The 26,921-nt window shown below is 41.4% G+C and overlaps 2 protein-coding genes across 4 annotated transcripts; one reads left to right on the top strand and one right to left on the bottom strand.

Annotated features, from left to right (window-relative positions):
- Positions 1-482: 482 nt before the first annotated feature.
- On the top strand, positions 483-19,160 carry HDA05 (histone deacetylase 5). 3 transcript variants are annotated; one of them, XM_090299493.1, is made up of 15 exons: positions 483-794; positions 879-1,080; positions 1,365-1,511; positions 1,623-1,735; positions 2,012-2,223; positions 2,424-2,488; positions 2,809-2,979; positions 3,172-3,255; positions 3,727-3,850; positions 4,091-4,212; positions 4,770-4,963; positions 5,123-5,252; positions 5,362-5,426; positions 5,517-5,659; positions 15,045-19,160. In XM_090299493.1, exons 1-15 carry the CDS (start codon positions 613-615, stop codon positions 15,755-15,757), a joined length of 2,667 nt encoding a protein of 888 aa, XP_090155619.1. In that variant the 5' UTR covers positions 483-612; the 3' UTR covers positions 15,758-19,160. The 3 variants fall into 3 exon arrangements, with proteins under 3 accessions (XP_090155619.1, XP_068464583.2, XP_090155618.1); XM_090299492.1 differs by lacking the exon at positions 15,045-19,160 and adding an exon at positions 10,627-12,010 and having other exon boundaries at positions 532-794; XM_068608482.2 differs by lacking the exon at positions 15,045-19,160 and having other exon boundaries at positions 499-794; positions 5,517-5,817.
- A 1,082-nt stretch (positions 19,161-20,242) lies between these two features.
- Positions 20,243-23,566, bottom strand: LOC137807715 (DNAJ heat shock N-terminal domain-containing protein). Its single transcript, XM_068608480.2, has 3 exons — positions 21,720-23,566; positions 20,720-20,778; positions 20,243-20,608 (listed from the first exon to the last, which is right to left on the bottom strand). Exons 1-3 carry the CDS (start codon positions 23,481-23,483, stop codon positions 20,548-20,550), a joined length of 1,884 nt encoding a protein of 627 aa, XP_068464581.1. The 5' UTR covers positions 23,484-23,566; the 3' UTR covers positions 20,243-20,547.
- Between the last annotated feature and the right edge of the window lie 3,355 nt (positions 23,567-26,921).

The raw sequence follows: 26,921 nt of genomic DNA, 5'->3' as shown, positions 1-26,921 counted from the left end.
AAAAATCTAAAATAAATTATAATTTTTTTATTAAATCTGGAAAAATTAAAAATATATTTTTAAATCTTAAAATATATTTTAGAGTAGTTTCAAATTCGTTAATCAAAAAATGTGTATTTTTTTTTATCTAGAACGTGTAAGCGCATGCCTTCAAAACAAAAGGAACATCTTTTACATTCCTTATATTCCATTTTTTAAAATAGAATAAAATATGAATTGCGGGAGAAATTGGAACAGTCGAAAGGTGGGAATAGGTTGTTCAAATTTTTCTTACGCGGTAAAATCCAATGAAAACAAAGGAGAGAAAGAGGAACCGATTAAATAATAAATAAAATTTGCTTAAGAAGTCAGAATATTAAATTTAAGATATAGGTTTCTTAATTTTTTATTAAGTTTTAAGAATAAATGCATTTCCTATTTCAACATAATAGTTATTTTATGAAAGTAAAATTTGTAAAAAGGTTTTAAAACAATACAATGCTACAACAACAAAAAAATGGTATATGAAATCGCTCTATAAAACGTTAGAATTAGAAATAGTGTAAATTGGCCGGTTTGTACGCATATGAAGTTGAGTAGCAGAGTGACATAAACTGAAAAGTTGGTGTAGCCATGGAGGGCGAGAGTGCGAAGAAGAGTAGCGAAAGCAGTGTGAACGGTCAACCCCGTGTGGGTTTACTATACGATAGGAGAATGTGCAAGCACCACACGCCGAACAACGAGGACCACGTCGAGACTCCTAATCGCATTAGGTCAACTTGGAACCACCTCGAGAGCGCCGGCATTCCTCAACGGTAACGCATGCACGTTGCTTTAGGGTTTCGCTTAATCTTTTTCTCTTATCTTTGTTCTTGCTGATTTTCTTTATCGTATTCCAGATGCCTGATTCTGGAGGCCAAGAAAGCTGAAGACAAACATCTGCGGTTAGTGCATTCCAGAGTTCATGTAAATCTGATTAAGAACATTAGCTCCAAGCAATTCAGTTCGCGGAGACCCGAGATTGCCTCCAAATTGAATTCCATATACTTTAACGAAGGTTCATCTGAAGCTGCGTACCTTGCTGCTGGCTCTGCTGTACTGGTGATGTTTTCGACGATTCTTTCTTAAGATTTTGTGTTTTTCATTACTTGTTAGTTTTTCATTATCTCGGTAGCCAAGATTTCTTCAGTTAGATTATTATCTGTCTCTATATTATCTCTCTCTGTTTTGGTGAAAATTATGGTTTATTGCCTAGTGACGGGGTGGACATAGGTTTTCAAAGATTAACCCCTGCAGGCCTTGCGCTTAATCTGATTAATTTAAGCTTTATATCTTATTCGTACACTAACTTTGAGAACCTAATTTAAGATATTTTTGACAAGTAGGTTGTTGAAAAAGTGGCAAGCGGGGAATTGGATTCGGCTGTTGCCATTGTTAGGCCTCCAGGTCATCATGCAGAACAGAATGAAGCTATGGGGTTTTGTCTCTTCAACAATGTGGCAGTTGCTGCAAGATATCTCTTAGACGAAAGAGTAAGTTACATAACACCTACTACCAATTCCAATTTTACTAAGAATGTTTAGCCTTTAGTAGTCTGTTACTTTATTGCCACCTTTATTTTTTTGGTTTTTCTGTTGCGACAGCCTGATTTAGGTGTGAAGAAAATTTTAATTGTTGATTGGGATGTCCATCATGGAAATGGTACTCAAAAGATGTTCTGGAATGACTCTCGAGTTTTATTCTTCTCCGTCCACAGGTGTGTTAATTATTTTCACAAATTTTCTGGTCAGTTTTATTGGTTGGTGATCTAGTAGTTGTTTCTTAGTACATCCGGGAAGGTAAAAATTTGTTGCTCATGGTTGTGTTAGGTACTGCAATGGGCTTGACTGCCAGATCATTTTGCCTTCTTTACTAGTTTTTAGGGTTGGACCTCTGAGAAGGACTTTCGCTTTAAGGACTTCAGTTAAACTTGGTCTCGATTTCATAGTTGATCAGTTGATCCTCAATCAACTAAACTTTTCTATTCATACAGGCATGAGTTTGGGAGTTTTTATCCTGCTAATGACGATGGATTTTATACTAAGGTGGGAGAAGGAGAAGGTGCTGGATATAATATAAATGTCCCCTGGGAGAATGGGAGATGTGGTGATGCAGATTACTTTGCAGTGTGGGACCACATTTTGCTTCCTGTAACCAAAGAATTTAATCCAGACATAATTATAGTTTCCGCGGGATTTGATGCAGGTCTGTTACTGTAACGTTTGGGATTTTCTGTTATCTATGTGGGAGGGTGGTGTCACTTGTTCTTCACCTGGTTTTGGAGCATTTGTTCTTGAAGCCTAGTTTACTTGTTTTGCAAGAAGGAAGTGGATTTGGGTCAGTTGATATGTTAATTTATTATAACTGCAATAAGTAATAATTATTCACTTCTTTAATTGTCACAGCTGTTGGTGACCCTTTGGGAGGATGTCGTGTCACACCATTTGGTTATTCTGTTCTGTTGAAAGAGGTTACTTTAAAGATTGAATTTTAGTGATCGCTTCCTTCATACTGTTTATTCTAATGCTAGTATGTTACTTGATAAATCAAAACTGCTATATTTGAAGAAAAGTTAGCTGTTAGAAAAACTCAATTAAATATGTAGGTTTATAAGTTTGTCTATTGATTAATTTCTTAACATCATTATCAGCATACCATTTTATTATGGTACCTTTTTTTAATATTTTGATATTACTTCTCATTAATTTTAAATTCTGAGAAATATGAAACAAGTTCAATATGCTGATCACTGTATCAGTAACAGAACTTTTTTTCCTTTCTTTATTTCAGTTGATGAATTTTGCTGAAGGTAGGATTGTATTGATTTTAGAAGGGGGATATAATCTTGATTCCATTGCAAGATCAATGCATGCTTGCTTGGAAGTTTTGCTAAAAGACAAGCCTGTTATCAGATCCTTAGAGGCCTATCCATTTCAGTCTACATGGAATGTAATTCAAGCGGTAAGAACTTGCTATACTGATGTACGTCCTTTCTCTCTTAGGGATATAAAAATAACTTATTTTTCTCTCTCCTTCGCCGAGGGAGGGGTGAGGTTCTCTATTTCTTTCCTACCATACACATGACATTTATGCTGCTTGAGATGTGCATGAAATTCTTTAACTTAGTGCTAAAGTGGCATGAATATTTTGCAGGTTCGCCAGACGTTAAGTCCCTTTTGGCCTACACTTGCATCTGAACTACCACAAGAGTTAGTCTCACAAATAGCACCCCCTCCGGTAATGTAGTTTCCATAACTGTTTTTCCTGGAGTTGTCGTGTGAGAATTGAGCCGAATGCTCAACTAATTGCTCCCAATGGTTCCCAAAATAATCAGACGATTTCTGTTGAAAAACGGACTTTGATGTTCTACTAATGGGTTTGGACCCCTTTATTTTGAGCATCTTTTGTTTTTGTTTTTATAAAAGATAGGAAACAGTGATAAAAAATAGTTTAGGTACATTTTAGAAAAAAGAAATCTTAAAAAATCCACTGAAAATTGAAAACAAAATAAAGTGTTTTTCAGTGTTTTCGATAAAAGGGAAAACATGGTGGCAATGTTACAATTTATCAAGATTGGGTTTTATTTTCAAATCTTCAATTTTGTACGCCTTTCTTGCATTCATTTCTGTCTGTGTCTATCTTATTTTCATTTCTTTATATGGGCAAGGTACTCATTAAATATTTTGCTGTTTTGTTCCCCTTTGCAAGCATACTCTAATTTCGAGCTCTGACTCCGAAGATGAGGATGATAAGGGTGCAGCAAGTTTAGAAAATGTTGGAGAACTTCTTGAGGATGTCATAAAACCACTTTCCAAACTGAAAGTTGATGCTGGTAACCTTTATCCCTAGATGTTTTTTTTATAATTGGAGAAACATCTCAGAAGTATTAGTACTTTTCTTTTCGTGAAATATAATGTTAACTCCGTATGTTTGGTCATTGATGTGTTTCATGAGACTTCTAGACCAAATTTTGTCTGGATCCACTAGAGTTGGTGCAATACATTGGCAAAAAGGATGGTCGTGACCTTTCTTTCACGTATTTATTACTTGACAAGTTATATGCTTCATGCAGATGAAGAGATTCATGTTTCTAGTACTTGGCGATCTGAATTGTCAAATGTTTATATATGGTATGCCTCGTATGGATCAAATATGTGGAAAGCAAGATTTAATTGCTACCTAGAAGGTGGACAGGTAACGCAACATTCAAGTCATATTGTTTTTTTTTTTATATATAGGGATTGAAACACTTATAAAACCCCCAAAGTATCGCTGCTGTCAAAAACCAAAACAAGCGTGCTAGGAATATATATAAACTGATAAGCAATATTACAATGTCGAATCAGATGTTCATATTTCATTCATTTCATTTTTCATCAGCATTTATGATATTTATAGTCATATTTTAAAAGTTATTCTTTTTTGTTAGCTTTTGGCACTTTTTTCATAATGCTCTGAAATATCTGTCAAGGGAAAGGTACTAGCCGTGGAATTTTTATTTTATTTGAAAAAAATATATATTATACTTTGTTGCAGGTGATTGTGTTTTTACGATAAATAGCGAACTTCTCTTATCTGACAATATTAAATCTCTTGCTTTCTGGCTTAGGGTGATCAATATATGTATTGTTTGTTCAGTTCACAAGGAATTTGAAACCTTTTTACTTTTTGTTTCCATTCTTTCTTTTTCTGTAGTTTTGTTTCTTTTGTATCTGTTATATTTTTTTGAAGAATTTATGAATGACTTTCAGGTGGATGGTATGGTGAAGCAGTGTTCTGGTTCAGTGAACAGAACTCTGCCAAAGGAGATCATGTGGAAGACTTTCCCTTGTGATATATTCTTTGGTCGTGATTCATCGTATTCGTGGGGTCTGGGAGGTGTTGCATTTCTTAATCCTGAAAAAATAATTGAAGGCAAGACCCACATGTGCATGTACAAAATTTCGTAAGTAAATCTATAGTTCGAATCTGCTTCTATTTGCGCAGATAGTCTGTCTCTTTCATTTCCTGTTAGAGCGTGACATTATTGAATAATTTCTTGCGGGGCTTTCTTATGTATCCGATGGAGGCCTTGACTTTAGATTCTCGTCCACATTTGTTACAGGCTAGAGCAGTTCAATGATATTTTATTTCAGGAAAACATTTTAAGCCTTGATGCGGGCTCTCCTTTATTTGATATAACCACCTTGAATGCTGTCTCTGACAAGGAGTTCAACTTCCTGGAGGTTGTCAAGGTACGTATCCCTTGTCCCGACTCATTTTTCTGATAGTAACTAATGCATTTATTTTATTTTGTTTAGTTCCAGCGTCTCTTCATTACCTTTTTTTCTTAATGTCGTGCAGGGTGCTTGGTATGGTAATGTTGTGTACTTAGGAAAGGAGCAGGATATTCCTGTAATTACCATGACGTGAGTAACAAATTATACTTTGTATTTGTGCATTTGGGTAACATAATTGTTGATCTGTATTAGCATGGCATTTATGTTACTTTTATCCAGGTCTTCGCTTCTTGATATTGAACGTTTCAAATCTGGGAAGCTACCATTACGTGCTCCTAATAAAGCATATGCCAACTCCTTAATTAAAGGGTTGGTAGAGGGAGAACAACTTTCGGAGGCGGAAGCCATTGCTTACATAGAAGGTGCTGCTAAATCTTTGTGATTATTGCATACGCGAGTCGTTTACTTTGGGCGTAAAAAATATGCTAGTACGGCTTGTAGAGAAAAAAGTATTACCTTGTAGACATTGGATAATTCAACCCCCACATAGTAGTGCTTCAAGATTCTGAATTTTATCGTATTTTCGTTCGTGCACTACCCTTTTATTTTCAACAATACTGGTGCCTGCATTGCATGTGTATTTGTTATTAAATAGTGTTTTTTTTTTCTAGCCAAAGGCTATAGATTAAATCTCACCACTCTAGCTAGAGCATCAAGAGTTTGTTCAATAGGTTTTTTTATCCGATACCTATCTATAAATCTAGAACTCCCTGTAGTCTTTACTTACACGTAGTAAGAATTGCCAGTTTTTTCAACTCCACATATACAGTTAGTCTTACGTAGTACGAGTTATTATTCTTATATGCTTCACGCGTAGCTGAGACTCGTGTATCAAGGACACCTTCGTCTTGGTTCCAGATCTTCATCCAACACCGCTGTGAGTACCTGAAACAGAGAGAACAAAGGGTGCCCTCGCAGTCGTTTGCACTCCGACGATCAAGTTAGCAAGCAGAAAACACCAAACACCTCCGTATCGGAGCATCGTAACTGTGATGCTCTGAAGGTGCGTTACTGAATTGTAACTAACTTTTTTCTCTCTCCAATCACTCGTGCGTAAAGGGTGTCAACGAGCAAATGATTAGAGAGTGTGTGTAGAATTGGTAAAACGTACCTCACTAAGCTTGCAGGAGGGGCCTTGTGCCAATCTGTGTGTTGCTGGCACTGCTTGCAACGCTGAGCATACCCCACACAATCTTCCTTCAGCGTTGGCCAGTAGTATCCCGCACGGAGAACTATGTTTGCCAAGGCGCGACCACCAACGTGGCTCCCGCACACTCCCTCGTGGAGTTCTGACATAATTCTCGAGCACTGCTCCCCGTACACGCACACCAACACCGGATGGGTGAACCCAAACCTAAAGAGATCCCCATCAATAAGAGTGAACTTACTTGAGCTTCTCTTTACTCTCTTTGCCTCTGTCTGGTCCAGCAGAAGCACCCCATCTGCCAAGCACCGCTGGTACGGCGTTATCCACGTATCAGCCTTTCCAACAACGCAAACCTCCATCACCTCATCAGTCCTCACCGGTCGCGCTCTCACCTTTAGTGTTCTCAAGGTTTCTTGAGTTAGAGACCGATGACCGATTGTTATACGCTCCTTTGACTTGTACACTTGAAGTACCTGATTGTCCGTCACGAACGTGCGAGGTACCTTCAGGGTCTCTTGGATGACGGTCATCTGCCTTCCCCCCTTGCCTGAGCTGGCTAGCTTGGCAAGCAAGTCAGCTCTGGCATTCTGCTCTCTCGGCGCATGGACCAACTCGAACATTGCAAAGGACGTCTTCAGGGTGTGCACATATTCGAGATATGCAGCCATCTGAGGGTCTTTGGCCTGGAACTCTCCTGTTACCTGCCCAGTGACCAAACAGAGAGTCGCTTTTGGCCATCAAACTCCTTCCTCCCACTAGCAACATTCCAGCAATCAAGGCTTCGTACTCCGCCTGGTTGTTGCTAGCCTTGAAGGCGAAATGCAGAGACTGCTCGATCAGCACTCCGTTTGGGCCTTATAGGATTACTCCAACACCACTCCCTTACTGATTGGAAGAACCATCCACTGATAGGACCCAGCAAAAGTCCAAACCCTCTGAAGGTGTCACGCCTGACGACAACTCGACGACAAAGTTTGCGAACACCTGCCCATTGATTGGTCCTCGGGGCTCGTACCGAATATCAAACTCGGACAACTCCACAATCCACTTTACCATCCTCCCAGCTACATCTGGCTTCTTCAGCACCTTCTGGATAGGTAAATCGGTCATCACCACCACTGTGAAGCTGTGAAAGTAGTGGCGGAGCCTCTTTGCTGAAAACACGATTGCTAGAGCCGCCTTATCTAGGGCCTGATACCTTACTTCAGGACCTTGCAGCACTTTACTCACAAAATAAATAGGTCTCTGAACTTGGTTTTGCTCTTGGACCAACACTGAACTGACAACCCTCTCAGTCACAACAAAGTACAAGCGGAGAGGGGTGCCTACTTGTGGCTTGCACAAAACTGGTGGGCTTGCCAGATACTCCTTCAGCTTGACGAAAGCTTCCTCGCATTCCTTAGTCCAAACGAATCTGATGTTCCGTTTGAGACATTGGAAGTAAGGGTGACCCTTCTCTCCCTCGGCGGACACGAATCGCGGCAATGCCGCCAACCGACCGGTGAGCTGCTGCACCTCCTTCACCGACGCTGGGCTCCTCATTGCCATGATCGTCGCGCACTTCTCGGGGTTCACCTCAATTCCCCGCTCTGTCAAGAGGAAGCCTAAGAACTTCCCAGCTTCTACGTCAAAAATACACTTCTCTGGGTTGAGCTTCAACCTGTATTTGGCGATAGTCGTAAACAACTCCTTCAAACCAGTGACATGTTGTTCCTTCTCTCGTGAAGTTACCACCATGTCATCCACATAAGCTTGCACATTCCTTCCCAGCATCGGTGAGAGCACTCTATCCATCAGCCTCTAATAGGTGGCTCTCGCATTCTTCAGCCCGAAAGGCATTACCTTATAACAGTAACAAGACCGCTCAGTCATGAATAAGGATGGCAAAGTAGGGCGGGTCGTGCGGCCGGCTCGCAGCCCGCTGGTAAAAAACGCGAAGCGAACTGACCTTTTCAACCCGCTAACCCGCGCGGGCCAGCAGCGGGGCAGGGCGGGTTGGCCTGCTAACCCGCAAGAAAAAAAAAATTGGCACTTAGCAAGGCAACACAATTAGGTTTTCACAAAATTTCAAAGAAAGAAACACAATACAAACGCGTCAATAATGTTTATGTTTAATGTTTTTGAATTAATGTTTATGTTTAATGTTTTGGAATTAGGTATTTTTAATGTTTAATGTTTTGATGTTTGACTATGTTTGAAAAGGAAGAAAAAGAATTTAGGTTTGATAGTAACAAATATATAGGTTTAATTTGACAATTTTTTACGCGACTGTGTTCTCTGCAAAATCACCCTCAGAACCTTCTCTTGGATCTCCAAACGTGACCTGCAAAACACACAGACGGCGCCTCTAGCGGCCGTTTGCACTCCGACGATCAAGTTAGACCACAGAACCACCAAATGAGAAAAACTAGTAGTGTGTGTGAAAAATTCTTGCTCTCTTTTTCCTCGTATCCTCTCAATCTCTCCCTGATTCTATTTTATGCCTCCCTCTGTATCTGGGCCTAACAGAATTCTGTTATGCCTCCCTGATCTCTCTGTCACCTGGTCCACGTGTCACCCTGCGAGTGGTCCACGTGGTTCTCTGCTGCTGACGTCATTGACTACCGATGACCGATCGGATCACAAGCCCCCCAGTCTCGAGCTGTGAACTCGTTCTCGGCGAAGAGACTAAGTGGTCGTGCCCTCAGTCCACGCGACAAGTGGGGCCGCATCACGTGCCACCTCACGTGCTGCTTCTTTAACGTTTGGACTTCCTTCCTTAATCTTGCGACACGTGGCCCCATCGACGGCCAGTGTGGTGTGCCGCTAGCGCTTCTCTTATTCAAATTGGTGCGCGCCTTCACTGTTCCTTCATCTTCTTCAATCGACTCTTAGACTTCCTGCGAACTCTCTCTCTGCGCACCCATCTTTCTTCAAGTTTTCTGCTTCCAAACCTCTCGCGATCACCCAAAGGTATGGTTTTTCTTCTTCCTGGGGCCATTTAGGTCATTTTTACCGATTGCATTTATCTTCCTCGTTATCATGCATTCATCTTCTCTGTTTTCTCTCTCTTGACTCGCTTTAGGGTTTTTCGCGTTCTTGCTCTGATTTCTGCTTCTCCTTCTTCCTCTTTTCACCTGGGCATCTCTTTCTCCTTTCCCCTTCTCTGTTTTCTCCGAACCATTCATCATTCCCTCTTCTTCCATTCAGTCTGACTTTTCGTTTTTCCTTCATTGCAGCTGTCTCGCGATGACTCGCTTGAAACAAACCGCTCGCATTATTGCCTCGTCTTCTGGTGCACAGCCTTCCGCAGGTGCGCCAGCTCCACCACCACCCGCTGCGACCTCCTACCATGACAACGCCAGGGTCTACGACTGGGTCCCCCTGGCGTTGCTGGCCGAAACATCCACCCTACTACCTCAGGGTCATCTCACCTCTCTTCTGAGCCATGACCCGGATGAACCTTCGTGCGCCATAGACAGGGAAAACGATTTCAACATCCAAATCCGCATTCCTCCTCGAGGGATGCCCATCTGCGCGGACGATAGGGCCACCAATGGGGTGCCCTTCGTCTTCATCTACTCCGCCGTCTTCAAAAGGTTGAAGCTACGCCTGCCATTCACCTTTTTCGAGAAGGAGCTGATGATGGAGTTGAACGTTGCGCCCTGCCAACTCCATCCAAATGCCTGGGCTTTCATCCGGGCATTTCAGATTCTCTGCAATTACTTCGGACTCAATGCCTCCGTGGACGTGTTCCTTTATTTCTTCGAGGCAAAGAATCCCGGGGACAGGTCCTGGGTGAGTTTGAATGGGGTTGCTGGACGGGTGCTCTTGGGCCTGTACCAGCAATCCTTCAAAGACTGGAAAGGCAGGTTCTACATGATATCTGCCACCCCACAAAGTCCAACCCTGCTCGAGGGGTACCCCCTCTACTGGGTTCCTGGGGTTGAGTTCAAGAAACCCCGGGACCTTGAAGCCATGGCCCCCTACGAGCGCGAGCTATGTGGGCTGTTCCTGGAGGCCAAGTACAACTCTGCTCGCCTCATCAAAGATGAGTTCGATGTGTTGGCCCTGAAAAAATACATAGGTAGCTCTTTTCCTTCCACCTCTTAGGATACTTGCACCTTCTCATGCATGCTTGCATACATTTTGACTTACTTGCGTAACTAGGCCATCTAACTCTTCCTTTTCTCATCTATGTAGATTCAATGTCAGGCAAGGACAGGAGGAAAGCTTTGCTGGAGCTTGCCAAGCTTCGGGGGACCAAAGGAACTGGCTCCTCTTCTTCCACCACCGTGCCCATTGCAGCCCCTCCTCTCTGGGTCGCGCCAGCTGAAGGCCCTGAGCAAGGAAGGAAGAGAAAAAGATTGGTGAAGGCCTCTACTTCACTTGCTGCTGCTGCTGTTCCCTCAACCGAAGAGGAAAGCTCTGGCTCTCCTCTTATACACCGCCAGAGGAAACTGCCAGCAGTTGAGGGGGTCTCATCTCTTCAGCCTGGGGAGATCGAGGTGGTGGAGGTAGAGGAAGGTTCACCCCCTCCTCCCTCTACTCAACCTGCCCCAGAGCCCACGTGCCTTCCCTCTCCCTGCCAACAGCCGCCTCCAGCTTCTCAACCGTCATCTCCCCCCCAGCAGGCCAATCTCTTGGTCCATCTGCTCCTCCTGCTGGGGGCGCTTCTGCTCATCCGGGGGGTCTCCCGCCACCACTGCCAACCTCCACTGCTATTGCTGAATGTGGTGGATCCAGCTCGCGACCAAGCGCCTCTGGAGCTAGCCACGAGAACTTTAGCCGGGTCATCACCTTGGTTCGACAGCTCATCAGCAACCGAGAGTTCGTCGAATGGAACGAAGATGAGGTGGACATGCACCTGGCTAGGCAGATGGTGCTCTCTTTGGAGTTTTCCACCCAGCACCGCAAACAAATAGCCCTGGAGATGAGGGTAAAGGAGCTTGAGCATGACAAGGAGTCGCTGCAAAGTGACTTCGAAGCTGCCCAAGGGTCTGTAGATCTGATGCGGGGCATGGTGGAAAAAGCTAGGAGGGAGTACCTAGCGCAGGTCCAAGAGACCATCAAGACTAAGATCTTGATGGGGCAAACCGTTAGCTCTCTGGATTGCGAGGTGGTGCAGCTGCGGGCCGAGACCTCCTCCCTACGCCAACTGAACTCTCAACTAGTGGGGGAGCTCGAGTCCACCAAGGAAGCGGCCGCTGCTGGAGAGAAGAGGCTTGAGGAGCTGGTGGGCAAACTGTTTGAAGCCAAGGGCCAACTGGAAGAAGCTGCCTCTTCCCTTGCTGCCCTTACCACCGAGAGAAATGCTGCGGAGGCCTCGAAGCAAAAACTAGAGGCGGAGAAAGCTGATCTGATGAACGTGGGTGCTGATGCCCTTATTGACGGATTCGAGCTGGCACTCGAGCAGATCCGATGCGTTCTCCCAGACTTGGACCTCTCGCAATTCAGCATTTATCACGAAGTGGTAGATGGAAAGCTCACCCCTCCTCCTTGATCTCTTCTCTTTTTTGTAAATTTATACTTCTGCACAACTTTTTAGCACTTGGAATACATACTCTCAATTTGTATAAGCTTCTTCTCTTGTATTTTTCTTGAGCTTCACCTTTCTTTATGCGCACGACTAACTGTTAGCTAGCTTAGGTTTAGCGCGATCTGCCTCCTTTGATCTTGGCCTCTACTTTGATCGGGGGAATGATCTTCTTCTGCCGAGTTGACAACCATCACCGAACGAGCATACCTCTTTCTCTAAGAGGCTGTACACCCCCCTCCAGAGAAGCCCCCCGCGATCGTGTGCACCTCTCCGTGCACAGGTACCTCGTGCCGCTGATCTTCTGCTGGTGGCCCCGACGCCCGATTATCTTGCGCCTCCCGCAAGTAATCGCTCAAAAAGCCACTTTTTACCAACTCCGCGAGTTGGTGTCCCAACGCCAAACAATAGTGGAGTGAGTGACCATAGGCCTGGTGAAACTCACACCACACATTCTTTTTCCTTCCTAGCACCTTGTCAGTTGATCCTGCCTGTTGACCAGGACGCAAGAGCCTTGCCTCGTCAAATCTGGATCGACTTTGCGCCGTGTTAGCTTCCGTCCTTCGCCTTGATTCACCTCAAGAACCTGCAAAAGACAGAACGGCGTCGCTGCGGCCGATCACGCTCCGACGCCCAAGTCAGCGACTGAACCACCAAAATACTAAGAGAAAACTAAGAACTTCAGGAACCGTGCCAAATTCTCTCTCAGCGTACTCAAGTTCTCGCAAGCTTTAAAGAAGTATTCTAAAACGCGCGTACCTCAGAAGTTTGTTAGAATCTCTTATATACCTGTGTATTTTCTCTCTCCTGACAGTTACACATCTGGACACGTGGCTCGTATCCAGTTGTACACATGTCACCATCTGGAGCATCCTTGACTTGGGCGTCACCTCTTACTCTTCAGGCTTTTGGCTAAGTTACTTATGCAGGAAACAACTCAGCGCATAACTGCCTTGGAGCGTGATCTCTTCTGCGTGGCGAGTCAGGTCTCATCATACACACCTTCCCTGTGGTCTCGCCGGCCGCCATCATGATCTACTTCACTTGCTTCACCGTACCTGCCCGGGTAAGCTGTTCCCCGACCTCGACCTCGACCTCTGGCTAGCTAGGGAATGACCATCTGACGATTTCATCCTCTGCTCGATAGCCTGGAACAAGCTTCCCTGATCCCTCGGCGATGTCCTCCTTTCGACGATCTCTGATCACTTGGTCGTCTAGGTTCGCATCCGGCAACTTCATCACAAACCTGGTGACCGCCGGTTTAGGTATGCTAGAGATGGGAGCACGCCAACTTAATGACTGGCGACTACACGAGCTCCCCGACTTCCTTCCCTTCTGCCAGCCAGGTGCCCCGCTCAACACGCCTACATAATAGCTTGCTGCCACGTTATCACTTCCGACTACCTGGGCGGTACACAAGCCCCCCAGTCTTAAGCGAAGACTTGTCCAGCGAAAAGACTAAGAGGTCACGTCACTGCCGATCTACGTGGCGCTGGCACAGAATTCCAAACGTTCGTACCATCTGCTTTTCTGACACTCCACCAAATACCTTTTTCCAATCGCTCAACACGTGGCTTCATCAACGGTCATCTTTAGCTGTCGTTTGCGCTTCCAAAAACGTTTGAAAAACCCTTAAACCCTTTTCATTTCTACTGTTTCATCATCTCCCTGCTTTCTCAAAACGTTCTGAGTTTTCTCTGCAAACCCACAACGCTTCTCAGCTCCCTCAATCTCCAACTCCCTTCAACGCTCATCTGATCATCGAAAGGTACCTCTTTTACTTCTTCTGTCGATACTTGCTGCATTTTAACCGATTCGCATCATCCATTATCTGCCTGGTGCATATGTTGTGGGTTGTTTCCTCTTCTTCCCTTTCGTAACTTAGGGCCTCGTCTTCCATTACATTCATCACAACGAACTCCCGTTCGTTCGTTTTCCATCCTTCGTCCACAATCGACTCAATCTCTGTAACCTTTGCTCATCCTTTTCCCTTTTTCCTTTGCAGTTCCCGCGATGGCTCGTACGAAAACCACCGCGAATCCTCCTCCTTCATCACGAAACCCTCCATCCCAAGCGCATAACCTACCACGAGCATCTGGTGCTCCTTCTTCCCAGGCTGAAAGGCCTGCAACCTCTCGTCCCAACCTCGCTCAGGCAACTCCACCAGTCGCCGGAGGAGCCTCCATTCCCACACTAGACTACAAGAAACTCTACCCGTGGGCCACCCCAACTTTGCTGAAGGAGACCTCTTCAGTAAACTCTGCGTTGGCGGTGCTACGGTTGAAGAAAGGGGACGAACCCAACCTCTCGTTCCACAAGGAGCACGACGACAAACTAATGGTGCTGCCTTGCCCTCCTGACGTGCCAATCTGCGCGGATGACAAGGGGAACAACGGCGAGTTGTTCTGCTTCGTTTACACTACCCTTTTCAAGAAGGTGAAACTCTGGCTTGCTTCCCTTCACCCGTTTTGAATGGGAGTTATTAACCGAGCTTAACATTGCCGCTGCCCAGCTCCATCCCAACAGCTGGGCATTCGTGCAGGCATTTCAAATCATGTGTGCGCACTTGGGACTACCGGCCTCGGTAGACGTCTTCCTTTTCCTGTTCGAGGCCAAGAATCCTGGAGAGCACCCCTGGGTGAGCTTAAACGAGATTGTTGGGCGGTCGATCCTCTCTATCTTCCAGCAATCTTACAAAGATTGGAAAGGAAAGTTTGTCCAAGTGCGCCAAAACGATCAAGACCCCTCGCTGCTCGATGGCAGAAAACTTCAGAAGGCCAAGAAGTCCTGACAACATGGGCGAGTTGGACAAGGACCTCTGCCTTTTCTGGAAGAGGGTAGTAGCTGCTAACATTCCTTTCCCACCTCCGCAATAATCTCCTTCGAGTTCCTCGAGGGCCAACTCGAAGCTCACATAGGTTAGCACTTACCTCGACATTTAGGTTTTCGTCTTGTGTTTATTGGGCGTCCTGCTTGTTGCGCGCTGGACTTGGTTTTTATTTCATGCACCATTTGTTTGTATCATTGGCACACGTACATTTCACTTTTGCCTTCGCGCTTACTTGTATATTTTTGCACTGTGCAGATCTCATGTTGGGCAAAGGTAAATTAGCTGAACTGAGGGCGCTCGCCCGAACCCACAAGTTGGCGTCGGGTTCTCAAATCGTGCCCAACTCGGTGGTGGAGATCGTCGCTGCCCAGGGCAGATCGCCCCCTCAAGGCCCAGCTCCTCCAGAGACACTGCCCGCCCCTCAACGAAAGAAGCTCATCTTAAGGAAACCAAAGAGGAAAACTCCTCAAGTGGTCCAAGAAGATGAAGAAGAGGATGATGAGGCGACTGAGGACGGCCTTGTCACCAAAAGGAAAAGGGTGGCACCTTCTTCACCACCCACTCTCCCAACACCAACACCGCCCTCTCCCCCAGTTCCAACACCGCCGGTCCAAGCAATACCCTTGGCAGCTGCGCTTCCTGCGGTTGAAGGCAACGAGCCCAACTTCATGGAGAACCCTCCTAGTGCCTCCACGTCATTCGTATCTGCTGGAGAGGGTCCTCCTTCAACTGCCTCAATCGCTGAAGCTGCACCAGGTGGGGATGAAGGCGCTCACAACTTACCAATACTCATAACCGAGTCCCCCACTTCACCACCACGCCAGGAAGCCCAACTTCATCAACCAATTCAAGAGGGTGGTGGTGAAAGTCAGCACCAGGCTCCTTCAGCACCTCCACCGACAGCAGCTGCAAGCCTTCCCCCCGTGGTCAAAGAAATCTGGGGCCCATCACAGCTAAACTCAAAATGATGGCAGAGGACCTCCCCTCAATCATAACAAAGGCTGTGAAGAGCTCCAACAAAAAACTTCAGGATGAGATCTCCACGCTCCAGGAGGAGAATCGCCTGATAAGGATCGAGGCGGAAAAGCTGTCCTGCAACCTCATGATGGCGGAGATTGATCACTCAAGGGCGGAGGATGCCATGAGTGTCGAGCTGAGGGTTGTGCGCAAGGAGGCCTCCGATCTGCGCCAGAAGCTGCACCTCCTAACTCAAGAGAAAATCGAGCTGAAGAGCAAGCTGGTTCCTTACAAGCTTAAGGTGGCCAACTTGGAGGCATCGATGAAAGCGGATGCAAGCAAGGTGGAGAACCTTGAGAAGAGATCGGCTGATCGGGAGGTTCTCCTTGGAAAGGTCGAGAGGGAGAGGGACGACGCCGTGGACGAGCTCGCCAAGACTCGAGAGGAAAAAGAGAAGATTGCTGCAGAGCTGGCCCAGGCGCGGGGCGAAGGCAAGAAGGTTGCTGACGACCTTGCTCAGGCTCGTGGGGAAACTGAAGAACTGAAGAAGCGAGCTGACGAGCTGAAGAACCGAGGGGCTCAAACAACAAAACGAAGAGCTTGAACTGAGCTCCGCCCAAGTCCTTACCGCCGGATTCGACGCCGCCCTGGAGCAAGTCGCCTGCCAGTACCCCGAGCTCGACCTCTCCATGGTGTCGATTTGTAATGAAGTGGTGGATGGGAAGATCGTGCCTTCTGAAGATTAGTCGTCTCCCTTCGTCACTCATTCCCTGGGACCCAATGCTTGTTCCCTCTTGTACAAACTTTACCTGTAATAACTTTTTCCTTTCTTCTTATGCATTCGAACTGATACCACCTTTATTATAAATTTTTCCGCTTCCACATATAATCTCTCTGTTTACTTTGCTTCTCCTTGTAGAAACTGCTTAAACAAATTAACTTAGCGATTCTGCGGGCTCAATCGTTTACTTACTGCTTCAAACTCGATCAAACTATCGACTTTCAAATGATGGCATTTTAATAACTTGTGAACTTAAGGCAACGTGAAACTACTTACTAACTAAACAGCGTGAAACTACTTACTAAACAACAAGTTTCAATCCAACTGATAGTTTAAGATATATCACCTGATCTGCTCCATCGAAATCACAAATCTGATAGGAAAGTGTGGATGGGATCACAAATTCACACGTGCCCCACGGTGGGCGCCAAATGATCTTGCAGGGGATTCAAACGTCGAAGGATTCGCCTCGTCAAACTTTATTTTCCATTTCCGCAACCGTGGCAAGTGCAAGAACGCTCCAAGAACTCCACAAGAACTCAAAGCAAACCTGTGAAACACACCAAACGACGCCTCTAGTGGTCGGTGGCACTCCGACGCTCAAGTCAGCCTTACAAAACCACCACAGAACTAAAAACTGACTCTCTGCGAGACTCGTGTACACTCTGTGATTCTCTCTCTTTTCTCTGTGTGTGTGTAAACTGGTAACTTGCAAGAATGAATCTTACCTCCTTTTGCATGAGCGTGGAATGCCCTTTACATACTCTGGCCGAACCTCTCTCCCGATGATGACACGTGGAGACATGTGACTCACATCTCACCTTACACGTGTCATCATCTAAGGGTCAAAGCGCACCTCTGTTGCGCGCCTAGGTTATCCGTGCATGAAGTAACTTAGTGCGGAACTTCAACTAGGTGGCTCGTGCAACCTCAGTGTGAATACCAAGTGTGGCTTGGCTAAGCGCACGCACCAGGCATTACCTACTGTGTGAACGATCACCTCTGCTTTGCACCATGCACGTTATGGATTAAGAAACACTAATCACCGACTGGCTTACTAGCTCTCTTAGGCCACTCTCGTGCACGACACTACAAAGCACATAGCTTCTCCTTTCTCTGATACTCTACCACGCAAGGCTCGTATGCAACGCTCTCGCTGGGAATCACCCTTCGTTTCCAGTTTAACTGCGTGTAACACGAAAACCCGATGATCATCGTTGCTCACACCAGATGACCGATCGGTGCACCATAGCGCCACGCCTTCTGCTTCCAGGCGCTTATCTAGGCCTTGATTGCGCATCCTCTCTGACCACCGACCCCTGATCACCGATCACTACCCTGGGTGACTTACTCAATGACTCATCTGCTTCTCGGGCCCACGTGTTCCACTAAGAACGGTCCACGTGGCTATCTGTTGCTGATGTCACCGACTGCCGATGACCGACTGGATCACATATATACCTTGCGTTTCAATGTTGCTGCCACGTGTCACTTATGACTTAAGCGCAACTCCACGTGGAAGGCCTTACGACGCTGTAACCTAACTTAGGGAAATCCCAGGGCGTAAGTCTTCCCTCCTCGAAGTGCATTCGGCGCAGGGGATGACTACCTGGGTGCCAACTCATGTGCCCCAGCCTCTAGTCACTCGCCCTGGGAGTATCTCAGCCTTCCTCTCGCACCATGCACGTAGATTACCCCTGGGGCGTGGCCCTCTCCCGGGTCGTGTCTGTCCCAGTGGTTCTCCGAAGGTGGCGTGGACGGCCACGTCTCTACACCTCATGCATGGGTACTTCACGAGTTAGGTCACTCCCTGCTGGTACTGGAAATATGGCCTTAAAGCCACCTTTCTCTTCTCTTTAGCACTGTTCTGAGGTGCCGAGGCCTCCACGCCCGTACCGTGGCCTCTCACAGTGCCACCCCCTCCACGGTCTTCCCTACCCGTGGGTATCGGGGGGTGTCACCATCTGGCTCAAAGCACGTTATTAGGACAACGAGTCACGCTTTTAAGGTGGGAGACGCCTAAACCTATCCACACTCAAAGCTGGCGACGCCCAAGGCGATCAACACGCTGACGTTCCTCCTTGGAGCCCCTTGATGGGTCCCATCGTATGTTTGACTTTGGTCAACGTCCGAGGACGGGTCAGTACACACACACACACACACACACACACACACATATATATATATATATGAATGTTTCTTTTTCTGACTTCGGCTAGCTTGATGGTAGTGTATGTCTTGAAACGGTTTTGACAACTAATCGAACGCCAATGATCGCCCATACCTAAGTAGCACGATCCTCCTATTTAACCAATGGTAAACTTATGTTTTAGGGTACCTAAGCTCAAAGCTTCGTTGGGCAACAGGTCCTCTTGTACAAATTGCTTTGCTTTATCTGTACGTACTCCCTAAAGGGAGGTTTCTCTTTAGTTCGTGCCAATAGCGACCTGATCTCTCAAAGTAAGAGGTATTGCCTGACTTGCTATGAGCCTTACTGTTTTTGCTTCTATTCTTGGAATCTCACTAAGGGGAAACTTCGCTCCCACTCTTGGTATCTTACTAAGGGGAGACTTCACTGAGGTTTACTGTTCCCACTTTTGGTGTGTTACCAAGGGGAGGTTCGTTATCAACCCTGATTATTATGAACCCTATTGTTTTCACTCTTGGTATCTTCAAGGCGCTCTGATGCTTAAGTCAGAATCAATTTGATATGATAATCAGATAAAATTCACTCTAGTTACCTCTTATATTGATGTCCTATTTATAGTATTTTCTTATTGGACCCATAACCTATCTAGATTTTTCTTTTTGTACCTAATATCTTTTTAAATACACACCTATTAATTTAGACCTTATCGTAATAGGCTTTGCTACCATGACCATATTTATATTTTTTTATTTTTTTTCTACATTTAACTTTTTATATATACTTTTCGGTATGACTTTTCGACCAATCGGCCTAGCAGTACATTGTTAACCCAGGCTGGACGACTTCATACAACTTTGACTAGAAAAAGTAATTATATTTTGGTAATTTATTTTAAATTTTCAACTAATTTATAGTTACAATTTGTTTGTTACTAATAATTCACTTATTAAATTCATATTCAAAATTTTCCCTATTTTATCACTAATATCAACGTTTTATATGCCCATTGCGTAACCGTAACCCGAGAGGCAGGAATACTGAAGTGGAAGACACTTGTTTGTAAATAAAAAAGAAAAAGAAGGCACTTGTACCTCTAGATTCCATATTCAAGCACAAAGCGCACGTTACACAGGAATGAGAGTAAACGATAATGATCAGCTTGGCAAGGCTTTTATCGCGTTGGCTCAAACACCAATTTGGGGGATTTCTCTAACATACTCTCACTTTGGTAACTTCTGAGCAAAGTAACTATATTTTAGGATGAAGAAAAGATACTTGACCGTGAGAAAAGTTCCAAGATGGTCAACTAATCACTGTAAGGGGTTTTATCCATCAACTGTCCTGTTTTGGCCTCATAGGCGAAATATTCTTAGGTGCTTGTAAACTTAACAACGATAACCACTCATTTTATCACTTTACAAAATACTTGGATGTGACAATGCGTAAAGTAACTGACCAAAGACACTTGGATTGCTTTATCTCTTAAATGCATAATTAGATCAGCCTAATAAAAAGTGTTTACAAGATATTGTTAGGGGGATTCAAGATCCATTGAGACTTCTAAACTGTAGGTGAATATCTTAAAAGATTGAAAATATCATCTATAATCATTCAATAATTTCTTTTACTATCATCATCACAATATTTCGTTGAAACTAAAAAATTGACGACATACAAAGGGATCAATTCAAATTAGTGCAAAGACCTATGTCCACGACTCTCTCGACTATAACAGAATGCCGAAGGATTACTCAAAAATGATTTTAGCACTATATTAAGAATTAAAGAATGGACCAATCTTTTTTGTTGGTCAATATCTCCAACTGGAATAATACTGCGATTGAACTGAATAATTCCAACTGTAGTTTCTTTTATCGACCTCTTAGTATTGTCGCATGCCCAGAATCGCCTAGATGTCTATGTAATTTATTTCTGCGTAGCAAATCAAATTAAGTTATGCAACAGTTCAGTCTGATATATCAAGATTTATTATTTAGAACAATATGAAATTTGTTTTCATAAATAAGAGAGGCATAAAATTACCTTGATTCAAACTCCTCTCCACACGCATCACAAGTATTACCAATGTTTTTTGATGTCACCTTATTCAAAAAACAAAATCACAATCAGTTTATGGAGCACAAAAAGCAGCTTGATTGTAAGGCAAGGCCAGAAAACATTACAGATCCTATCATGGCTACAGAAAAACTATAACAGAGAATAAACATGAAAGAAATTGGAAAACTGAACAACCAAGGATTGTGCCAACAAATTACTTCCAGGTATTGCTCGCTAATCGTTAGGAACAGAATGGTTAAGCGTGTCTGGTCCTTTTAAAACACTGTTTGGTTCAAAGAAAAGGGACCGGAGCACCTATGTAGTGGTGGAGGTGAATGAAGGGAAGCAGAGATAAACAAATTCCTTATTATACAGTTAGAGCTCATAATAGTCAAATAAAACTATTAAATTTAAGATGATTTAGTCTAATCAATGTAAAAGTCACTCTCAAATCTACTCGACTTTGGGAGAAGCCAAAGTTGAACGAGGGAATTTGGCCCCCGCTACTCCATTTCCCAACATTCTAATATATTAGGGTAACTGTGACAACTACTATATTTATATACCACATAACCACAATTTAAATTCAGGTTTATTCAACTTTTAAAATACCCTAAACATAAAGCAGAACTCATATGTTATGTTTTTGTCTGATTCAAGGTTTCAAATTGCAGGTGCAGTTATTGTTGTCGAGTTTCTTAATCTTGCAAGGAACTTTGGACAAATGCGGCTATAATTGTGGTTGTGGACACCCTAAAAATCTTGACATTGCACCAAAAATTATTATCATGAACCGTTTTTTACAACCTTGGTCCCAATTTTACCTATCTATAAAATGCTTCCCTTAAAACGCAAAAACTATCGGAGTACAAATGCAGGTTTCAAGTTCAGGAAACTACTAAAATAAAAGATAGAGTGACAGCAGTTGCAGCAACATGTCTTATGAGTCATGGAGAACAGAGAAGGTATACTCAGAAGTTCTTACCTTTGCTTTTCTTCCTTTGGATGAAATTTTGGCTTTGATTTTTGTGTCCTTGCCAGCACCCTTTTTATCAGCGGATTGGTTTGAAATCTTATTACCTCTACTAACCTGCTGCTCGTTACCCATACTATTATCCTCATTTTCCACAAAATGTTGGGAACAAGACTCCTCTGCATGAGAATTGTCATTTCCATTACCGTTTATATTCTCATCATTGCAACTGGCAGCAGGCTCCTGAGATTCTTCCCAATTTTTCCTACCCCTCTCTTTCTTAGCTCCACGTTTCTTTTTTGTGCTCTTCCGGTTGTTATATTCCATAGGGCCAACTTCATCATTCTCAGTTTCAATTTGAGATGGAACTATTGAAGCTTTGGATTTGTGCGTTGAAGCTCGTGGCTTTCTGTTCTTGTGGCCAGCCACCATTGCTTCAAGAACACCATTTTCATCGTTATCATCATCTTGATTGCCATTATCGTCAAGATTGACCGACCCATTGGCATCTTCCCCCTCTTTCACATGCGAAGCTTCAGAAAACTCGTCGTCATCATCATCATCATCACCATCACCGCCGCCGCCATCTTCATCATCCAGCTCAACCCCGTTTCTAATTACCCCCTCTTCAACATTAAGACCATCCCGAATCCTCGTCTCCAAATCACCAACACCATTCACTCCAACCCCATTACCACCATCACCATTCACCCCAACCCCATCTTCCTCACTTCCCAATCCCTCCTTTCCTTCTTCTAAATCCTCCTCATCACCAATGGAATCCCTGAACTCCGCAACCCTCTCCTTATGCTTCTTGGACTGCTCATGGTTCTTCCACTGCTTCTCACTCTTAAACTTCTTCCCACAGAGCACACAATAAAACTCCTTATCATTCTTCTTCTCCTCATCCCCCTCTTCAACCCATTCCTCCACTACCTCCTCCACCTCCACCTTAGCCCAATCAGGCTCCTCATACGCCATGGCCCTCTCCTTCCTCTCCTGCTCCAACCTTTTCTTCCTCTCCCTCTCCTCCTCCTTCTTCCTCTCCATCTCCGCACTCCTCTTCACCTTCATGTCAATTACCCTCTTATCCCTCTTCTTCACAAAATCCCCCAACCTCCTCACAGTATCATTATACTCTCTTCTCGCCTTCCTCCTCACCTTATTATTCTCCTCCTCCATAAGCCGCCTCGACTTCCGGTTCGGCCCTGCCATAACATCATACTCATCCACCCAACAAAAATCCATCACAGTACAAAACCCTAACCAATATCCATAAAACGCAGTGACCTGCGCGTAGGGGCTATCCAGGTTCCCCATTACAGGAGCCTGTCGAACCGCATCAACTCCGAGCCCCATTTTCCGAGCGAAATTGATCTCGTTAGCAAGGATTTTATCGAAAACATCAGAATAAACTTTATAGAAGCCCTTTCCGGTGTCGGAGTAGCCGGAATAGACGGTGTTTGAGAAAAAGGAGAAGAGGTCGGGGACGAGTGATTTGGAGAGGGAATTGGGGTCGGAAAAGAGGATTTGGGAACGGTGAGAATCGTACCAAGCGCGTTCCTTGGGGTCGGATAGAACTTCGTATGCGTGTTGGAGTTCTTGAAACTGCGCGGTGGCTTCTTCTTGGGAGAGACCCGATTTTACGAGCTTGTCCGGGTGGCGCTGAAGAGCGAGACGGCGGTAGGCGGAGCGGATCTCTTCTGGGGCGCAATCTTGGGAGAGATCGAGCACTTCGTAATGGCATCGCTTTGCCAAAGACGAAGAAGACGCCATTGATTCTTGTTAGGGTTCCGGTTTGGTGTAATCAGGTAAAACTATTACAACACACCAAATCCTCTAAGATGGAAAAACTATATCTATATATATATATATATATATATATATATATATATATATACATACTTACACACTACATGGATTTCTAGTGTCGTCATTTTGATTTAAATTTTAAAGATATGATTTACAACTTATTTAATCATACTATTTTCTTTCTTCTCCATTCTATTATTTATTTGTTGGTTTGTTTTACATCATAAAATTTATAATAATAACAAAATTTAAATATACAAGTTATATTATGATGCTAATTTGTAGTGAAATTTTTTTAAATATAAAATCATATTCAAGTTATGATATAACTTATAAAATCCTTATAAAACCTTCTTTTTACTCAACATTTTTATTAGAGAATTTTATCTTTTAATAAATAAATTTTATTTATTTAATAATTTTCTATATTTTAATTGAAAAATATTATCCTTTGATATATTTATTTAATAATATAAATAGTTAAATATTTTTTATTTTTAAATATTTAAATAATTTATCTTTTGAAAATAGGGATTATATATTTTTAATGTTATTTTAAAAAAATTATATTATTTTTAATTAATTATTCATAAAAATAATAAAACTGTGAAAATAATAAATTGTAAAATTGTAAAAGTTACATAATTGTATATACATATACAAAACATATATCATTTATGTTTTGTTTGGATTAGATAATGGAAATGAGGGAGTGAATTTCAGATGATTTGAAGAGAAAATGTAAAGAAAGTTAGGGTGTTTGGATTAAGGTAAATAGAGTGGAAAGTATGAGGAAAGTTTATGAAAGTTTGTGAGTGATGTGATGAGTGTTATTGAAATTGTATTTTTTTTAATTAATAAAAATGTAACTTTACATATTTGCTCTTACATTTTAAAATTGTTAAAAAATTAATTTTATTTATTTATTTATAAATTATAATGATTTTTTATTAAAAATATTATTTAAATATTTATTATTATAAATATTTGATAAAAACTTATTTTTATTATAAATAACATTATTAATTTTAATTTTAATTTTTTAAATTAATATAATTATTATATAAATTTATTTTTTAATTATTAAAAAGTATATTTATTATTATTATTATTTATGTTTATAATTTATTATATATATAATATGATTAATTATGTTATTTTATTTTATAATTTTAATTATATTTTTTATATTTAAATTATAATTCTGTTATAAATAAAAATAATTTTAATTTTAATTTAAAATATATGGATAAAACAGTAAATTAATATTAATTAATTAAATATATATATACACATACAACTTTTTTCGCAATCTGCAAAGAAATACAACTTTCTTGACAATCTGCGAAGAAAGTTTTGAGGGAGAAAACATTTTCGATTTTCGTGTTTTTAAAATTATTTTGCATTGATTTTCCAACTTTCGTTTGTGAACAGTGAATTGACGCTTTTCCGCTCCGAGAAACAAACAGAGCCTTAGTGTATTTTGGTATTTTTTGGTAATTAGACAATTTTATTCTTTAATAAATAAAACAATTATTTATTTATTTATTTAATAAAATAAATGATTAAATAATTTATTGTACTGTTTTTATAAAATTGTATATTTTAAAAAATTATTTTTTACTTGATTGTTTATAAAAATAATAAAACTATGAAAAAATTGTAAATACACATATGAAGAAGTGTAAATATTTTCGCCAGTCTTAGAAAAGTGTATTAAAATTTATTTTGTAAAAAAATGAAAATGATAGATAGGAAAAAGATTAAAAAAATTAAGAAAAATGTTTAAAACATTTTTATTAGAAAATAACAAAATATTCTTATCCACAAAACTATTCTAACTTTTGTATATTTTTTTAATTTAATTTACACTTTTAATAGTCTATTATCTAAATTAAAATGTAATTTATCTGTTATAAAAAATATTGAATTTGATATCCTATTTTTTAAAAATATCCAATATTTTCCATTAGTGTTGGTTGTATTGGAGGAAAGGTCACATCAAATATATTATTTTAAAATTTTATAGTATCAAATTGAATATTATAAAAATAATCAAATGAAATAAGTTAAAATGAAAATCTGAAAATATAATTTGATATCTTATTTATTACTTTTTTTTATTTAACTTGTTTAATAATTATTTTGTGTTATCCGTATATTTTGATTTTTTTTTATCTTCGTAATATTTTTTTTATATACCTCTTCTTCCCCCTTTGTGTTTTTTTTTGTTTTTTTATATATTTTTCTATTCCAAATACTTAATTTGTTATTTGTCTTGATCTTCCCCTTTGTGTGTATTTGTTATTTGTCTTGATTTTGTAAAGATAGTTAAGTTTGTTTTCGTTAAACCCTTCTAACCTCAATCCTTGTCAAGAACTACACTTCTGTAGCCAACTAAACCTTTGTAAGAACCTTTTGGAGAAAGAGAGGACAAAGAAGAAAAATATATTAAATAATGAATTAATTATGATTTTAGTTTCTTAAAGTTGGAATAAAAAAAAAGTTATGAAAGATGATAGCTTGACAAGAGTAAATTTTGCTTTAATTCATTATACTTTATTATAAAAAGAACAAAGTTAATATGATTGTATATAAATAAATAAATAAATAGATAAACGGTTGTTTTTGCTTTAAAAAATATCATTTTATCATAGGCTACTTTTTCAGTTTTAACAAATTGAAATATTTAAAAAAAATTAAAAACCAAAACCTAAAATTATCGTGAGATTTAGAGATAAAATCTTGTGTTCTAAATAATATGTTTTATTATGTATTAATATCACACTGTATCACTAAATAATATGTATTGTAGTCCCATATTAACATATGATACAAGAAGGATTAGAAGGCGACAATGACTTTTTAACTCTATGATAATCTCTTATATTATATATTTTTATAGATAAAGAATAAAAAATAAAAAAAATTATAAAGAGACTATTAAAATTTTATTCTTTACATTGTAAGAATTTTATATTTCTCAAAATGTTTTCTTTATTTTTATAGTTTTCAAATTATTATTTATTATTATATTTGAGAGGTACTAAAAGTTATCAAGATAAAACAGTTAAAATCTTAATTGCGGTAAGATTTCGTATTCTTACAATAGTTTCATTTATTTTTCTTCTCTTTTTCATGGTATTGAAAATTTGAAAGTAATTTTGATTTGACAAGGAGAAAAGTTGTTTTTATATAGTGTGGATTTTTATCTAATTAGTAGTGAACTAATGGAATATAGTGTTATTTAGATTATAAGTTAGATTTACTCCAAATAAGAGAAATTAATTATAATACATGTTCAATTTTTTATATTATTTTAGATGTGCGAAGTGTATGATTGTTAAAATGGTGTAATGATAAAATATATAATCATGTACAAGTTGGATGATCATGATACTG

This window comes from Phaseolus vulgaris, chromosome 3 (genome assembly GCF_051622355.1).
Source record: "Phaseolus vulgaris cultivar YP4 chromosome 3, ASM5162235v1, whole genome shotgun sequence".
In the NCBI taxonomy this organism is placed as follows: domain Eukaryota; kingdom Viridiplantae; phylum Streptophyta; class Magnoliopsida; order Fabales; family Fabaceae; genus Phaseolus; species Phaseolus vulgaris.
This window is presented reverse-complemented; position numbering and strand designations above follow the sequence as displayed.

What these genes read in the sequence shown, in the direction of transcription:
- HDA05 (XM_090299492.1), top strand. Translation starts at nt 613, where the DNA reads ATGGAGGGCGAGAGTGCGAAGAAGAGTAGCGAAAGCAGTGTGAACGGT. An exon ending in CAAACTGAAAGTTGATGCTG is followed by an intron (nt 3,851 to 4,090) that starts GTAACCTTTATC and finishes TGCTTCATGCAG; the next exon opens with ATGAAGAGATTCATGTTTCT. An exon ending in ATGTGCATGTACAAAATTTC is followed by an intron (nt 4,964 to 5,122) that starts GTAAGTAAATCT and finishes CATTTGTTACAG; the next exon opens with GCTAGAGCAGTTCAATGATA.
- LOC137807715 (XM_068608480.2), bottom strand. Translation starts at nt 23,483, where the DNA reads ATGGCGTCTTCTTCGTCTTTGGCAAAGCGATGCCATTACGAAGTGCTC. An exon ending in CCAAAGGAAGAAAAGCAAAG is followed by an intron (nt 20,779 to 21,719) that starts GTAAGAACTTCT and finishes TTTTTGAATAAG; the next exon opens with GTGACATCAAAAAACATTGG. An exon ending in GGAGAGGAGTTTGAATCAAG is followed by an intron (nt 20,609 to 20,719) that starts GTAATTTTATGC and finishes TTTGCTACGCAG; the next exon opens with AAATAAATTACATAGACATC.